Source organism: Sceloporus undulatus, chromosome 6, assembly GCF_019175285.1.
Source record: "Sceloporus undulatus isolate JIND9_A2432 ecotype Alabama chromosome 6, SceUnd_v1.1, whole genome shotgun sequence".
Lineage (NCBI taxonomy): Eukaryota > Metazoa > Chordata > Lepidosauria > Squamata > Phrynosomatidae > Sceloporus > Sceloporus undulatus.
This window is the reverse complement of record NC_056527.1, coordinates 104,992,542-105,007,954: the sequence shown is the minus strand read 5'-3', so window position 1 is coordinate 105,007,954 and position 15,413 is coordinate 104,992,542. Positions and strand designations below refer to the sequence as shown.

Genomic DNA, 15,413 nt, shown 5'->3' with positions numbered 1-15,413 from the left:
CGTTTTGTTTTACAGGTGCCCAAAAAATCTGAGTGGGTTGTGTGTGTGTGCTTAGCTTCTGAAGTATATAAACTATCATCTTCTCAGATTCATGAGAAAGGGTTCAGGAAAAGAAACATACTCTCTAGTTTATTGCACAAGGAGTCTTTGGGCCCTATTTTGTTGAATTCCTCATCGTTATTAATAGCTTCGCTTGTTAAAGGGCATTAATGTGCTTTAACTTTCTCCCCCTTTCCTTGTGGCAGTGACAGCAGAGCTAATTTGGGATGTCTGCCATGATGTTTTTCTATATTGGTCCAGAAAGATGCCATTTTGTTGTTCTGGAGCAGCCTTCTCCAACTTGGTAACCCCCAGATGTCCTGGACTGCAGTTATTCAGCCTCCATGCCAATGGCCATGCTGACCGAAGACAATTATATTTGTAGTATAGTGCATCTTGAGGGTGTTAGATTAGGAATCTAGAAGAAAAGGGAATAGCAGTGAATGTTAAAAGACTTGGAGGTTCCCTTTTGGCCATGCCAGTGCGGGAGTTGCAATTAAAAAAAGCAACTTTTCCCATTGTTGGGAGGTAGTCACCAAATTCAATAATAGCTATGAAAATGACTGGAAAGGTCTCCTCCCATCTCTAAATCAATTATGTATGGAACAGCAAAAAATGAACCTGCTCATTACCCAAAGCATTCTTTTCATGATGTAGAAAAACCAGTCCCTTTGGGCCTGACCCCATTTTCTTTCAGTTTTAATTCATTAGCCAAGGAATGCACACCCACCACATTAAATATTTATGTGCAGAAACTTCAGACACGGATCTTATGTTAAGTGATCAGTCTGGTTTTCTCTGGCATCCTCCTCCCAATTGGCTTTGCTTATGTTTCATCTATAGTTTCACATACAGGAAAGCCTTTGGAGAGGTTCCTGTTTGGTTGATGTTTTTCCAAAAGATGGAGACAGTTTTGAAGATCAGCTAGATTTTGTGTTTCATGTTCCCAGTCATCCTAAGTCATCCTTAGTATGACAACACTTGACTGGTAAAGACTGAACATCTTCACCTTTCTCCCATATTTTAGCTTAAAGCTCTCAATGTACAGATCACTATTTTGCATTGTATGGATGCAGTGTAACCTCTACCAGATGAAGCTACATGTCCTCCTCCTCCATATAGCACATACCAGTTTTCAGGCTGGATGCTCTCTGGTCATTCAATGGTTAGAAGAAAATGGGGCAACCAGGCAGCTGTGTTTCTGTAGCTGGCAGCTGGCAGACAGCATCCATTTCTTGGCTAAGTCCAGGAGGACAGGTGTTCCTTCCTTCAGCCAGCTGCTGCTGCTTGGCCATCTTCCCTTGTTCCTCTCAGCCACTGAAGTGCCATGCAAAGGAGATTCCCAGCTCAAAAAAGGTGGTACTGTATAGGGAAAGGGAAGGATGTGGAGTGTCATCTGGTAGAGGCTCACACTCTGCTAATGCAATGCAAGATGGTGTTGCGAGCCTTAAAGTGAAATGTAGGAGGAAGATGGAGATGCATAGAATAGAATCATAGAATCATGGCATTTGGAAGAGACCACAAGCGCTATTCAGCCCAACCCTCCTGCCATGCAGGAACTCATAGTCAGAGCACTCCTGACAGATGACCATCCAGCCTCTGTTGAAAAAACCTCCAAAGAAGGGGACTCCACCACACTTCAAGGTAGCATATTCCACTGTCAACAACTTTGACTGTCAGGAAGTTCTCCCCAGTGTGGAATCTCTTGTCCTGCACCCTCCAACATTTCACAGATGCAAATCAAGTGGCCAAGCAGCATCCACAGTGTGGTCAAGATGGGAAAAGTTATTAATGAGGAAAAACACAACCACTAGGAGAGATTGCAGGCCTTTCTTCTCTCCACCCACTGAACCTCACCCCACTCACACCTGCTCTTCTGCTGAGTTCTAGGGATCCCTTCTTGAGCATAAAAACCCACTGGGTGACCTTGGAAAAGTCACATTCTCTCAGCCTCAGAGAATGGCAATGGTAAACCCCCCTGAAGAAATTTGCCAATAAAATCCTATTACAGCTTTTCCGTAGGGTCATCGTAAGTAAAAAATTATTTGGAGTCACACAACAACAAAAACAACAAAACAACAACAACTAGGTAAATGATTCTCTGAAACACCACAGCCCATTTTTACCATAAAGCAGACATTTGGGGAGCAGTGCTGTCACCCTCCCTATGCATCCTGTACTCTCCGCAATCCATAAGTGATGCCCCTGCTTTTTGCCAGTGTAATGAGCACCCAAAGAAATTATGTTTAAAATGTACTGCAGGAAGTTCCCTCCTTTCTGCCTCCATTTGTTGCTTATGCTCAAGAGTTCAAGCAATCTGTTGGGGATGCTTTGATTTAGATTTCCTGCATGGCAGGGGGCTTGACTCGATGGCCCTTGTGTTCTCTTCCAACTCTACAATTCTACTTTTCCAGACTCTGAATAGCACTCTGTACTGGCACACATACATGTCACCACACCATACCCTTCAAAAACAAGCCTCAAGTTGAACCAGTTTGAAAGCATTCCAGAACTTGCTCAACTGGTAATAAAACTTCCCTAATCGAATCAGAACTTGGAAACTTGACTTTTTGTCCAAGGGATTTGGGAAGCTGTAGTCCAAAAAGGAAATGCTGCCCATGCCTAGTGTCTTTCCTTGCACAACTGGTAGGACCTGTAGTTTAGAGAGAATGAAATATAGTTTCCATATAGTTTGCATATGTGACCTGCTGTGAAGCACTTGCTTCTATAGAATGAGGTGTATAACATCATAGTTTAGGTCCACTGTCAGTTACTTAAATGGTTGGCAAGGAGAGGAAAGGGTGGTGTATGCCAGGTCAGTTCTTGAGTAGTTGTTCTTTAAAAAGAAGCAGTAGCTTCAAGAGAAATCACAGTCATAAGACAGTAATTTAGGACTGAATGGACACCATTCAGAAAATCCATCGGATGGAGTCTTTCCAGGCACAAAGTTATGGTAGATGACTGTGTTGTGCATCTTCAGTTCTCCACAGCTACATTTCTAAACCATCTGCGGACCTCATTCACTGCTTCATTGCTATAAACCAAATTTGGCTTTGAAAAGTAACATCTTTGAAGGAATTACAGGTGAGAAGTTCCTCTACACGTTTGCAAAGAATTCCATGGTATGTTATACATTTTTTTTCTTTAGCAGTTCAGAGCATTCTGGTAAGATAACCTGCATAATATACAGTCAGCCCTCCATATCCACGGATTCTTTATCCATGGATTCAACCATTCAGAGCTTGAAAATATTCCAAAAAATATATAAATTTCAAAAAGCAAACCTTGCTTTTGCCATTTTATATAAGGGACACCATTTCACTATGCCACTGTCTTTAATGGGACTTGAGCATCCACGGAGTTTGGTATCCATGGGGGCTCTTGGAACCAAACCTCAGTGGATACCAAGGGCCCACTGTAATTTTACTTCCACCAATTGCCATGATTTAAATTACACTAGTCTTGTATGTGTGCAAAATATTGGGTTTTAAAATGCTTTTCTTTTTTGTAAATTTATCCAGCTACCGCTCCTAATTAAAATACCTTTTCCTGGCTTTTATAAACTTGGCTTTTATGTTTGTAGCTATCTTAACTTTTAAACTTGTTCCTACTAATAACTTCCCTTATGGTATCTAGCTCTCCAATCTCCCCAGTGGTTTTCCTCTGCTCTTTCAGGAGAAATTGTTTCAGTGTACTCTGCTTCATTCTGCTTTTAATATTTATTTTTATTTCCTTTTAAAAAAATTGTGAGCATTTATATACAACTTTTCAGATGGACAGCTTCCTAAATCAGTTTACAATATGTTGGAAGGAGGCAGGGATTTTTAAAGATAAAAAATTAATATCTATTGCTGTTGCACTGCATTTTTAAAAGATTTTGGGGGGGGGCAGGAAGGAGTCTTTAGGGCTGCATCTACACTGCAGAATTAATGCAGTTTGACACTGCTTTATGCTATGGAATTCTGGGAATTGTAGTTTTGTAAGATATTTAGCCTTCTCTGTCAGAGAGCTAGAGTTGGCCCTCCTTATCCACATATCCATTTTTTTGATCCATGGATTCAACCATTCACATCCTGAAAATAATCCAAAAAAATATAAATTCCAATAAGCGAACCTTGATTTTGCCAATTTATATAAGGGGCACCATTTCACTATGCCCATGTATGTAATGAGAGTTGAACATCCACGGATTTTGGTACCCATAGGCGGTCTTGGAACCAAACTCCAGTGGATACCAAAGGCCCACTGTACAAATCCCAGGATTCCATAGGATGGCACCATGACAGTTAAAGTGGCATCAAGCTGTATTAATTTTGCCTTTGGCTGCATAGATTAATATTATATTACTATAATTGAAAAGCATGGTTGAAAATCAGGACTGAAATCGTTTATAATAGTGGTGGTGGTGGTAGTGACAATTGAAAAGAATCAATGAGAAGCACCCATGGGTATGATTATGCATCCATAATAACAAATATTTCTCTATCATTTTGATGGGTCCATCACCATCAGTAAAAAAAACCTTGTAGCCATCTTAGAAATAATCATATCCAATATAGGTAAATAATAAGCACACTGCTCCCGCCAAACAAGGATTCTGTTCTCCCCCCATTAAATTCTTCTTTAACCCTGCAATTTCTAGCATTGCAGCAACCTAAAACTTCAGCTGAGTATTTGGAACTACAGTTTAGGCATCCAAAGACAAGGGTCGTGCAAAGTGACCAAGGGGATGCAAACATCACAAATGCAAGAGTTCTAAGTTAAACAATTTTCACTATCTCACAGTTTCTGCAATGCTAGAAATCTGGGGAATGAAGCAAATAATTTTTTGTAGAGGACATTGTTATTTGAAAGGGCAATGCTTTCATTCTCTCTTTCCCAGAGCTACAACCCAATATACACAATACATGAGGTCTAAATGGAGCCAGACCTAAAGTTGTAGATCAGAACTGGCTTTGGTTTGGACAGTAGATTTAACGCAGTCCTTTGTTGTTGTATGCCTTCATGTCATTTCCAATTTATGGAAACCCTACGGTGACCCTATTACAGGGTTTTCTTGGCAAGTTTCTTCAGAGAGAGTTTGCCATTGCCATCCTCTGAGGCTGAAGAACTGTCACTTACATAAGATCACCCAATGGATTTACATGACTAAGCTGGGATTCAAACCCTGGTCGTCAGAGTCATAGTGCATTGCTCAAACCACTACACCATGCTGGTTCCTGGGCAGTCTGTTAGCTCTATGTTTATACTGCTCCAGCCCTGTTTGAAGGGCTGTCCAGTCATCATCTGGTTTCAAAAAACTTCAGAAGTGAGAGAGGGAGGTGCTCTGAAATAACCCATCAACATTTTGATCCTGAACTGCAGACTGAGCAGACATACAAGTTCCTTCCTGGCCACAAGTCTTCTCCATGATGGTGAGATGTATCCTTCCAGGACACTAATTCTTTCTAAATTTGTCTCAGAGCTTGAGAACAGTTGCCTTTTTGGATCACAGTTCCCAAACAGAATCTCTAAGGGAGCATGGCTAATGGGAGCTGTAGTCTAACAAAAAATGTTTCCAGCTGTGCTATACCGATAAACTAGCCTATGCCATGCAAACTTTATGCAAAGATGGGTCTCTTTTTTTCTTCTTTTCCAATGGTGCATTTCTTCCTTTTTGGGGTGATATCTGAGCAGTAGTGTCTAAGTATCTTTGCAGAGCACATATTTTGTGTTTGCAGTATGTCAGTGACGGGCCAAGCACAGGTCCCAGGGAGTTCCTCCCAACTTTTACAAAAATTGAAAAAAGATCCCTTGTGCCATCTAGCTGTGGGGAGCAATTTGTTGTTGCTGTTTTGCCTTCTTCCTCCAAACCAATAGACTTAGGACCTTTTTACACTCGATGTATCCCGTTCAGAAATGGTATTTAAAAATGGGGGGGGGAACCCCGCAAATGAGCAGGTCATTTTTCAAAACTGGAAGTGATTTCTGGTCCATTCCTATTTTGAAAAAAGTCTTCGTAGGCAGAAATAATAAATATTGAGGGGAGTGAAACCATTGTGACATACTTCCAACTGTCTTGATTTGCCAGGGACAAGTTCTGATGAATCCTCTGTTGTTCCACTTTTTCGGCTGCTTTTAAAATGTCTCAATTTCTCTTTCTTCCTCCCTTTGTCCTCAGCTTGCTTCACTTGGTGCAAACTGAATTCAGAGTGCAAATGTACTTTGTGCTCATTTAACTCAGCAGAGGGGAGAGGTGGAAGCTTGTCTTTCCCAGTAGGTTCAGGTAAAAGCAAACTGCTGCAGCATCTCCTAGTTTGTCTGTTCTTCCTAATTAATCAGTCTTATTTTTTTATCTATATAATGGTGGGGGGCATGTAGTGAAATTGCCTCACAGCCCCTAGACGGCACAAAGGTCATTTTTTACGCATGCACCCCAAAATGGGCATGGGAGGTGGGCTCTATGCACCTTTAGATCGCAGAAAACTGCTTACCCTGGTATATTTTTGGATATTGGATAAGCGTTAACAAGATTCCTCCTACCTCTCAAATAATTAGATACTCAGTTTCTGTTGTTGTGTGCCTTCAAGTCGTTTCCAGCCAGGGTGACCAAACATCCCCCTTTACCAAGACATGTCCTACATTTCAGTCTTTTGTCCAGGAGGAATTCCCACAATGTACTCTATTTTCAGCATGCCTAAGAAGCATGCATTTATATTTATATTAGTGATTTTAGCTTTTATTTTGTAATGCCTTACATTTTTCTTGAATGCCCTTCATTTTGTGGTACCTTCCCCTTCTTTTTGGTTGTGACATCTGATCATCCTGTTTCCGACTTATGGCGACCCTAACGTGAACCTATCGTGGAGTTTTCTTGGCAAGATTTGTTCAGGGGAAGTTTGCCATTGCCCTCCCCTGAGGCTGAGATAGTGTTCTATGCTGTTTATACCCATATCTAGAACTATGTATAGGAAAGATTAAAACCATGGTAAGACCCATGAAAATGCAGATATTATTTGTGCCAAATTAAGCGCATCATTGTTTAACCCATCCAAAAGAACAGGCTGATGTCATCTGAACCTGAATGCATCATCCGGCTGCTGGATGTAACACTGCTTAACAAACCTGTTTAGCTACCAGGAGCAGCAAATCCAGAAACTTGTGCCAGAAAAAGAAAAGCAAGCCTGAGATGATGAACCCACAGAATGGGTTCATTCCAGCCACATCTTAAAAGATCAAACTATCACGGGGTTTTCTTGGGAAGTCTTTTCAGAGGAGGTTTGTCATTGCCTTCTCCTGAGACTGAGAGAGTGCACTTGCCCAAGGTCACCCGGTGGGTTTCCATGGCTAATCTGGGATTCGAACCCTGGTCTCCAATAATAGTAATAATAGACATAACAGAAATAGCAGTTTTCATCTTAGGGATCTGGTCTAGTGTTATTTATATTTAAATGCCTACCACTGTTTTGACAGCTGCTTTTGCACTGCCTAGGGCCTTCTTAGCACAACATGATAGTGTTGCAAAAATGGGAACAAGAGTTATTATTAAGAATGTACATCAGATTTGGCTGAAATCCAATCAGAAGCGGATCCCTTATGACTGGTGAAGGAAAGTAGCTTCCTGCTGAAGTCCTCAAAACCGCACCTAGTAGTAGCCAAAACATCATAAGGGCATAGATTTTTTAAAAAGTAGTTTCAAGCACATAAAAGAAAAAGCATCTTTTCAGTTTTATTCTTATGGAAAAAATGCCACAGGTGAATTAGAAGGGCGAGTTAGGACATGGGTTCAAATGACTATCAAGTCCACATTCTCATTCTAGATCACACTTTAGAAGGGACTTCTAGACTTCAGAGAGGTTATTTCATTTATAATTATTTACACATAAATAAATTATTATTTATTTATATTATTATTATTTGAATAAATTAATATAAATTGATGATGATGATGATGATGATTATTATTAAAATTTATCCAATTCAGAACAGTTTGACCAAAGCAAGACATTATAGCAGGTAAACATATCTTCTCTCCTATTAGGCACTGATTCCATTTCCCCTTCCCTGGGAAGAAGAAAATTGTATTTATTTAAGAGCATATGTGTTCTATTCAACAGAATCTTCATTCATCTTAACCAGCTAATCAAATCTTCTTGCCAGGAAGAATAATTATTAACAGGTTTTAATTCAGTTATGGGAGGTGCATGTTGTGTGTTTTTGGTTCCATTAATGTCTTGCTTTGGTTTAGAAAAACTTAATACAAGGCAGACAGTTTATTTAATCCAGCAACAGCAAGAAACAATATTTTTTGATAAATTGGGAAGGATTCCACAATCTATTTTCCTTCTTGAATTTATTATATGGTTATTTATTTCTCAGGTCTCCTCTCATCCTGTCCCTCCCTTCCTTCTGTTGGCTTTGCATGGAAGGATGGTGCTTGAAAGAACTGTGAAAGCAAGGCCTAGAAAATAATCATCTTTTGTAGTGGTTTGATTGTTGGACTATGACTCTGGAGACCAAGGTTTGATTCCCTGTTTGGCCATGGAAACCCACTGGGTGACCTTGAGCAAGTCACATTCTCTCAGCCTCAGGGAAAGGCAATGGAAACCTCTGAACAAATCTTGCCAAGGAAACCCTATGATAGGTTTGCCTTAGGGTCTCCATAAGTCTGAAATGACTTGAAGGCACACAACAACAACAACAACAACAACAACATAAGAAGGCCATTCAGAATGAGCAAGAGAAAGCTGGGAAGCTACATTCCTGGGTAATAGAGAATATGGGATAGGAAAAGTAAAGTCACCCAGGATCCTAACATACAGTTGGCCTCCATATCCATGGATTCTTTATCCATGGATTAAAGTATCCATGGCTTGAAAATATTTTTAATAATTGCACAAAACAAACCTTCATTTTGCCATTTTATATAAGGGACACTATTTTACTGAGCCACTAGTTAATGGGACTTGAGCATCTATGGAGTTTGGTATCCACAGAGGGTCCTGAAATCAAACTGCAGTGGATACCAAGGGCCTAATGTATTGCACAATTATAGCACTATAATTCCACTTAAACTGTCATGATTCTGTCATATGGAATTCTTGGATTTGTGATTAAGAATTCTCAGCTCAAGAGAGTTACTGCCTCATCAAACTACAACCTTCAGGATTCCACAGGATGAGATCATGGTAGTTACAGTGGAATTATAGTGCTATAATTGTGTTGTAGGAAAGGGCCTCAGTATCAATCTCTGTAAAGAATAAACAGGAAACTGTTGAAACCAATATAAAGAAGGTACAATGGCAAAGCTCTTCTGAAGAAATGTTGCCAAGAAAACCCCATGATAGGTTTGTCTTGGAGTTACCATAAGTTGGAAATGACTAGAAGGCACACAACATCAACAACAACAACAACAACAACAAAGTTTCTCCACTGTTCCTGTCCCCTCTAGCTTCCTTCAAATTCCATGTTAATCTTTCTAAAAGGCAAGCAAGCACATCCTGTAACACAAATATAACTCTACTGTATTTTCATCCTTTCGATTCTGAGCTTCAACCCATCTCAGTTTGGTCTGTCTTTTGTTAAGGTTGTATTATATTTCAATTTTATTCATTCAGGAATATGTTCCAATATTTTTTTGTTTGTCTGTCTGTCTGATCTTTCTTTCTATCTAATATTTCTGTCTGTCTAACCTTTCTGTCTATCTGATTAACTAACAGAGTTTTATGAACATATTAGGAAAATGTTTCGGCTTCTGACTTCTTCTGTTACCCAAAATAAAAGCCTTTCAACTTTTATTCTGAGCAACTGAAGAACATAGCACTTGAAATATTTTCCTAACATATTTATAAAAGTTTTGTCTGTTAATAACTCCAGTAAATACATATTTTAATTGCATTCTTCTGGGATTCAGAACATGTGTGTGTGTGCGTGTGCACACGTGCGCAATTTGTTGCTTGACCTCAGGCTGCAAAGTATCTTGGACCAGCCATGAATACCTTTGTTTAATCCCTCATTCTGTCTCTCTCCTTTCATGTCACTTTCTTAGACTGGGAATCTGCTAATCAAGCTGCTGCCTTTCTTGATCTCCTGCATCGTCTATTTTGCACTCAAGCTTCCTGAACCCAGTGCCCTTGCTGCCCTTGTCAAGTGCTTTCCGACCCTCTACTTGGCTTTCCTTGTGGCCATACAATCCCATAGTGCCGGCGCCTGGACACCATACTCCCGGAGGGTCTTCCAAGGCCTCCTGCTCTCAGCTGTGGGAGATGCCTGCCTGGTGTGGCCTCAGCTTTTTCTTCCAGGTAACCCCACCTGGAATACTGTGTCCAGTTCTGGGAACCACGGTGTCCAGAGAATACTGTGTCCAGTTCTGGGAACTATGGTTCAAAAAAATGTTGAGAAGCTGGAGCGTGTCCAGAGGAGGGCGACCAAAGTGGTGAAGGATCTGGAACCATGCCTTATGAGGAGAGACTTAGGTTTAGCCTGGAGAAGAGAAGGTTAAGAGGTGATATGATAGCCCTGTATAAGTATTTGAATGGGTGTCATATTGAGGATGGAGCAAGCTTGTTTTCTGCAGCTCCAGAGAATAGGACTCAGAACAATGGATGCAAGCTACAGAAAGAGAGATTCCACCTCAACATTAGGAATAAGTTATTGACAGTAAGAGCTGTTCGACAGTGGAACACACTCCCTCAGAGAGTGGTGAAGTCTCCTTCTTTGGAGGTCTTTAAACAGAGGCTGGATGACCATCTGTCGGGGATTCTTTCATTGTGAGTTCCTGCATAGCAGGGGGTTGGGTTGGATGACCCTTGCGGTCTCTTCCAACTCTATGATTCTAGGTGTATGAGGGACCCTGAAAATGGAGAGGAGCCTGGGACTGGGTTGCATGGAACTGGATCTGTCTCTAAGCATTCTGGTGTTTGGTCATAATATTAAAATGGTGTCCACAAGTGGAGATTGTGATTTGCTAGTAATGCTCCAGAGCCTCCTCTCATTCTCCCACGCTATTCCCAGTTCCCCACCATGCTGTTTCACATTGCTCAACAATCTAATTCTTTTCTATATGCATTTATTTATATCAGTGATTCTTTCCCTCCCTGTTGGAAACATTAACAGTATGGCTATCCCAGGTCCTGAAACTTTTGGGGGCAGCAGGGTTCAGTGGCTTGGATAGCATTTTTTAAAAGTTTGGAGCAAAATCCAGGGCTGATTCACCGTCCCATCCAATGCCGTGCATTTATTTGCAATAGAGAGTGCCAGCTGTTTATTTTTTAGCAAGTGAGATCTGAAACAAAACATGATAGTCTATCCTCACCATTAATAAGAATACTGCTCTTCAGACTAGCCTACTATGGTCTTCTTCATTCTAGGGGAGGTAAATAAAGCTGTAAGGGACTCTAGTAGGGCATGCTACACATTTGCAGTTGCCTTTTCTAAATGACCCACATAGCAAGCTGATTGAACTATAGTCTTCCCCCACCTGCCAGCAAGATCTGAACTCAATTGAAACCTCCATGTTGTGCTGTCCAGGGCACAAGAGTTAAAGATTTGTAATCTTTGAGACTCAGGCCAAAAAGGTATACTGCAGAAATAATCCAGTTTGAGACTGCTTTAACTGCCCTGGCTCAGTGCTTGGAAATCCTGGGAATTGTAGTTTATTGTGATACCAGATCCCGCTGACAGAAAGCTAAATGTCTCACAAAACTATGGTTTCCAGAATTAACTAGCCAGGGCAGTTAAAGCGGCCTCAAACTTTCTGCAGTGTGTTTTGGACCTGAAAGAAAGAAAGGAGTTGGTAGCATAAGATTTTGTAGACTTCTGTGTAAGCTTATGTTACCAACTTCTTTCTTAAATGGAGGTTAGGGACACCCCTGTTACTAGTCAGGATGGTTACGCATCACCTCTTTGTATAGCAATCTCTGTGGATACAAGATGGAAGGTGGAACGCATTCATGTTCTGCTGGTGGGCTTCTTGTGCCTGACTGATTTGCCACTGTGTGAACAGAAAGTGGGACTAAATAGATGCTGGATCTGATCCAGCATTGCACTAATGATGTTCTTATGTTGTCAACAAACAAACCTACTAGATGTAACAAACTACTAGCAATGAGAACAAGGAAGCCAGCAGGAATTAAACAATAACATGAATGTAGGCTATGTACTATAACAGCACCCAAAGGAGAAATGTGGGATCCAACATTCCGAACGTAGTCCAGGGGCTGTAATGTTTTGCAAAAGGCAGGCTGTGTTAGCTCTGATGTAATGTTGCTTTTCACCACAGGAGGGTACCATCAACAGATGTATCATCTGAGCCAGAATTCCCAAAAAGATCAGAGTCGAAAGTCTGCATTACTGGACTGTAATGCTCTTTAGGAGTAGAAGATACAGTACCACTTCCTGGGAACTGCTAGTTGATGGGATCACATGTTAAAATCTAACTACTGCCGAAATAAATGAGTGGATCAGGCATGTAGGTCCAAAATACACTGCAGAAATAATCCAGTTTGAGACTGGTTTGACTGCCCTGGCTCAGTGTTAGGGATTCTTGGGAATTCTAGTTTATTATGCTACCAGAGCTCTCTGACAGAGAAGGCTAAATGTTTCACAAAACCACAGTTCTCAGAATTCCCTAGAATTGAGCCAAAGCAGCTAAAGTGGATTATTTCTGCAGTGTATTTTAGACCTTAGTTAACCTGGAAAAAACTCTGACTGAATCTGGATTGGAAGAACAGTCTGTTCACAGAACTGTGAAATCGAAGGCTTTCATGGCCAGCATCCATAGTTTTTTGTGGGTTTTTCAGGCTATGTGGCCCTGTTCTAGAAGATTTTCTTCCTGACATTTCACCAGCATCTGTGGCTGGCATCTTCAGAGAACTGTTTTTAAGGTATTGGAGAGAAAGATTGTGTTACAGTGGGTGGACTCAAGCAAAGAAGTCAGTGCCCTGAGTCTGGGAGACCTGAGCAACGCTTTTGATGATATGATGATATAGAGGTCTCTCCTTCAGCTTTCCATAAATTGTAAGTGTAACAGCAAATAACAACAACAAGAATGCATTACTTTTTTTCAATTCAATTTTTATTAATGCTTAAGCCAAAGGCCATTCACATGATTAAAATGTAAAACCGATGCCAGAAATTCAGAATTATAAAATGCTCCATCAAATAACTAACATCCAATTATTTATTATTATTAATAGAGCAACGAAAATCAGAGTGTCTTTTCCCAAACACCATCACCATTGTTTTATTGTAATTGATAACAAACTTTTCTTTAGAGCAAAATACTTCAAGCTTGGAGATTAACCTTCCCAGACCTATACGTGTGAGTGAAATCAAAACCATATCATCAGCATATAACTGAATAGAGATCTTTTTTGACCCAAGTGTAGGTGGAAAAAATTCTGGGCCAGAAAGTGCTGGAATGAAGTCAGTCGCTTTAGGAACATGTGAGTCAGATCACTGAGTTATCTAGTTCATCACAATGGAGTTTATACTGACTGGCAGACTTTGTCCAAAATTTAGGGAGAGATCAGGCAATTTTAGCCCTAGTTGCAACTCAGCCAATTGTTACCACTGAGCTGCAGCCTTGCCCCCAGCTATTTAAGCTATGTTATGTCATTTTATTGGAATCACTGAAAAGTTCCAAGTTCCAAGAAGTTTCCCCCTACATCCCAGCTTCTCCATGCTATGAAACTTTCACTGCATGTTATACCCATCCCCAGATTGTATCTCCAAGGTGTATTGGCAGTGGCATGGCTAGTGGGACAGGGAATCTACTTTACATTGAAGGCTGCTGCCACACTGCAGAATTAATGCAGTTTGACACTGCTTAAATTGCCATGGCTCAATGCTATGGAATCCTTGGATTTGTAGTTTGTTGTTGCACCAGAGCTCTCTGACACAGAAGGCTAAATATCTCACAAAACCACAAATCCCAGAATTCTGTAGCATTGTGCCATGGCGGTTAAAGCAGTGTAAAACTGCATTACTTCTGCAGTGCTGATGCATCCTGTGGTTGTGCAGACTTAGACCTGAAGGACTCTCTGAGCCAGGTTCTTTATTAATCTACTGTATTTCCTTTTCTTCCCTTCTCTAGGACTGGCTGCCTTTGCTGCATGTCACATCTCCTACATCTTGGCATTTGGCCTGACTCCCTTTCGGCCCCTCGTCTTCGTCGTCGCCGTGGGGGCTGTGTTTGTGGCTTACATCTACCTGGTGATGCCCTGCTTGAATGGCATCTCTCTATGGGCTGAGACAGCCTCCAAAGTCCCACTCAGCATGATGGCCTGGAGGGCACTGTCTCACCCTGGACGCCAGCTGAGCACGTCCTTTGGCAGCCTCCTCTTCTTTGCCTCTGATCTCTTTTATGGCATTGAAACGTTCTGCTCCTTCCTACCTCACTCTCGCTTCCTCATCATGTCCACTTACTACACCGCCCAGGCCTTGTTTACATTTTCTGTGGCCTCCCAGAAAGCTTTCAGAAAGGAGAGCTGAACTCTGGAATTGATTTGGAAGACCTCAAGAATATTGACCATCAGTGCTTTCCTTCAAAGTTCAGCTTGTACATCAGCTCCCCTGAAGAACCTGTGCTCTCTGTCCCCATTTTAGATCCCTTTTAGAGACCTGATTTCTCTATTCTGGAACAATCCAAGAGACAATTCCATGTTTTGTTCTCTCCATGTTGACTCTTATGATCTTTGCTCTACAGTAACTCATTGGGTGACCTTGGGCTAGTCACATTTTCTCAACCTGGCCTACCTTACTGGGTTGTTGTGAGGATGCAGTGGGAAGGAGGAGAGCCATGTACCCCACCTTGACATCAATGGCAGAAATGCAAGATATAAATTTAATATATAAATTAATGAATAAAACTGCGGAGTGTTAGGCTTAAACCATAGTATTGTCCATTCAAAGGTCTGCTTACCTGATGCATCATATGCAGAGCTGGAAAAAGTTATTTTAAAAGGTAATCAATTATTGTTCTGGTGCCCCCCAATGCAGATAATGGTTATTGTAGTTAGTATTATATTCAAGGAAGCTCTTTATTTTATCATTATTCAAAAGTACACAAAGTGGTTGTAATTGCATTGATTACAGTACATACAGTAGTTGCATTTACATATTTTGATCAAACCAAAAAAGTAGCAGGTACAGCAGAGGTGGGAATCTCTGGCCTTCTGGATAGTTTGGACTTTTAACTCTCAGACATTCTAGCTGGGACTGCTAAAGTTAAGTAAAGGTTATGAGAATAATACTGCAAAACACACATACCTTCCAACTATCCTGATCTGGCAGAGACAGTCCTGGTTCTCTGCATGTCATCTCACCTTTTCAGCTGCTTTTACAAATATTCCAACTTCTCTCTTCCTTCTTTGTCCTCCATTTACTCCAGTTAG

General features: G+C 40.9%; 1 protein-coding gene across 3 annotated transcripts; it reads left to right on the top strand.

The window, feature by feature from the left end:
• Window positions 1-5,761: 5,761 nt before the first annotated feature.
• LOC121934182 (lysoplasmalogenase-like) lies at window positions 5,762-14,897 on the top strand. Of its 3 annotated transcripts, XM_042474418.1 has the most exons (3): window positions 5,762-5,940; window positions 10,067-10,319; window positions 14,114-14,897. In XM_042474418.1, exons 1-3 carry the CDS (start codon window positions 5,938-5,940, stop codon window positions 14,509-14,511), a joined length of 654 nt encoding a protein of 217 aa, XP_042330352.1. In that variant the 5' UTR covers window positions 5,762-5,937; the 3' UTR covers window positions 14,512-14,897. The 3 variants fall into 3 exon arrangements, 1 of the variants encoding a protein (XP_042330352.1); XR_006104583.1 differs by lacking the exons at window positions 5,762-5,940; window positions 14,114-14,897 and adding an exon at window positions 6,112-6,304 and having other exon boundaries at window positions 10,067-10,192; XR_006104584.1 differs by lacking the exons at window positions 5,762-5,940; window positions 10,067-10,319 and adding an exon at window positions 12,006-13,035 and having other exon boundaries at window positions 14,114-14,214.
• Window positions 14,898-15,413: the final 516 nt, after the last annotated feature.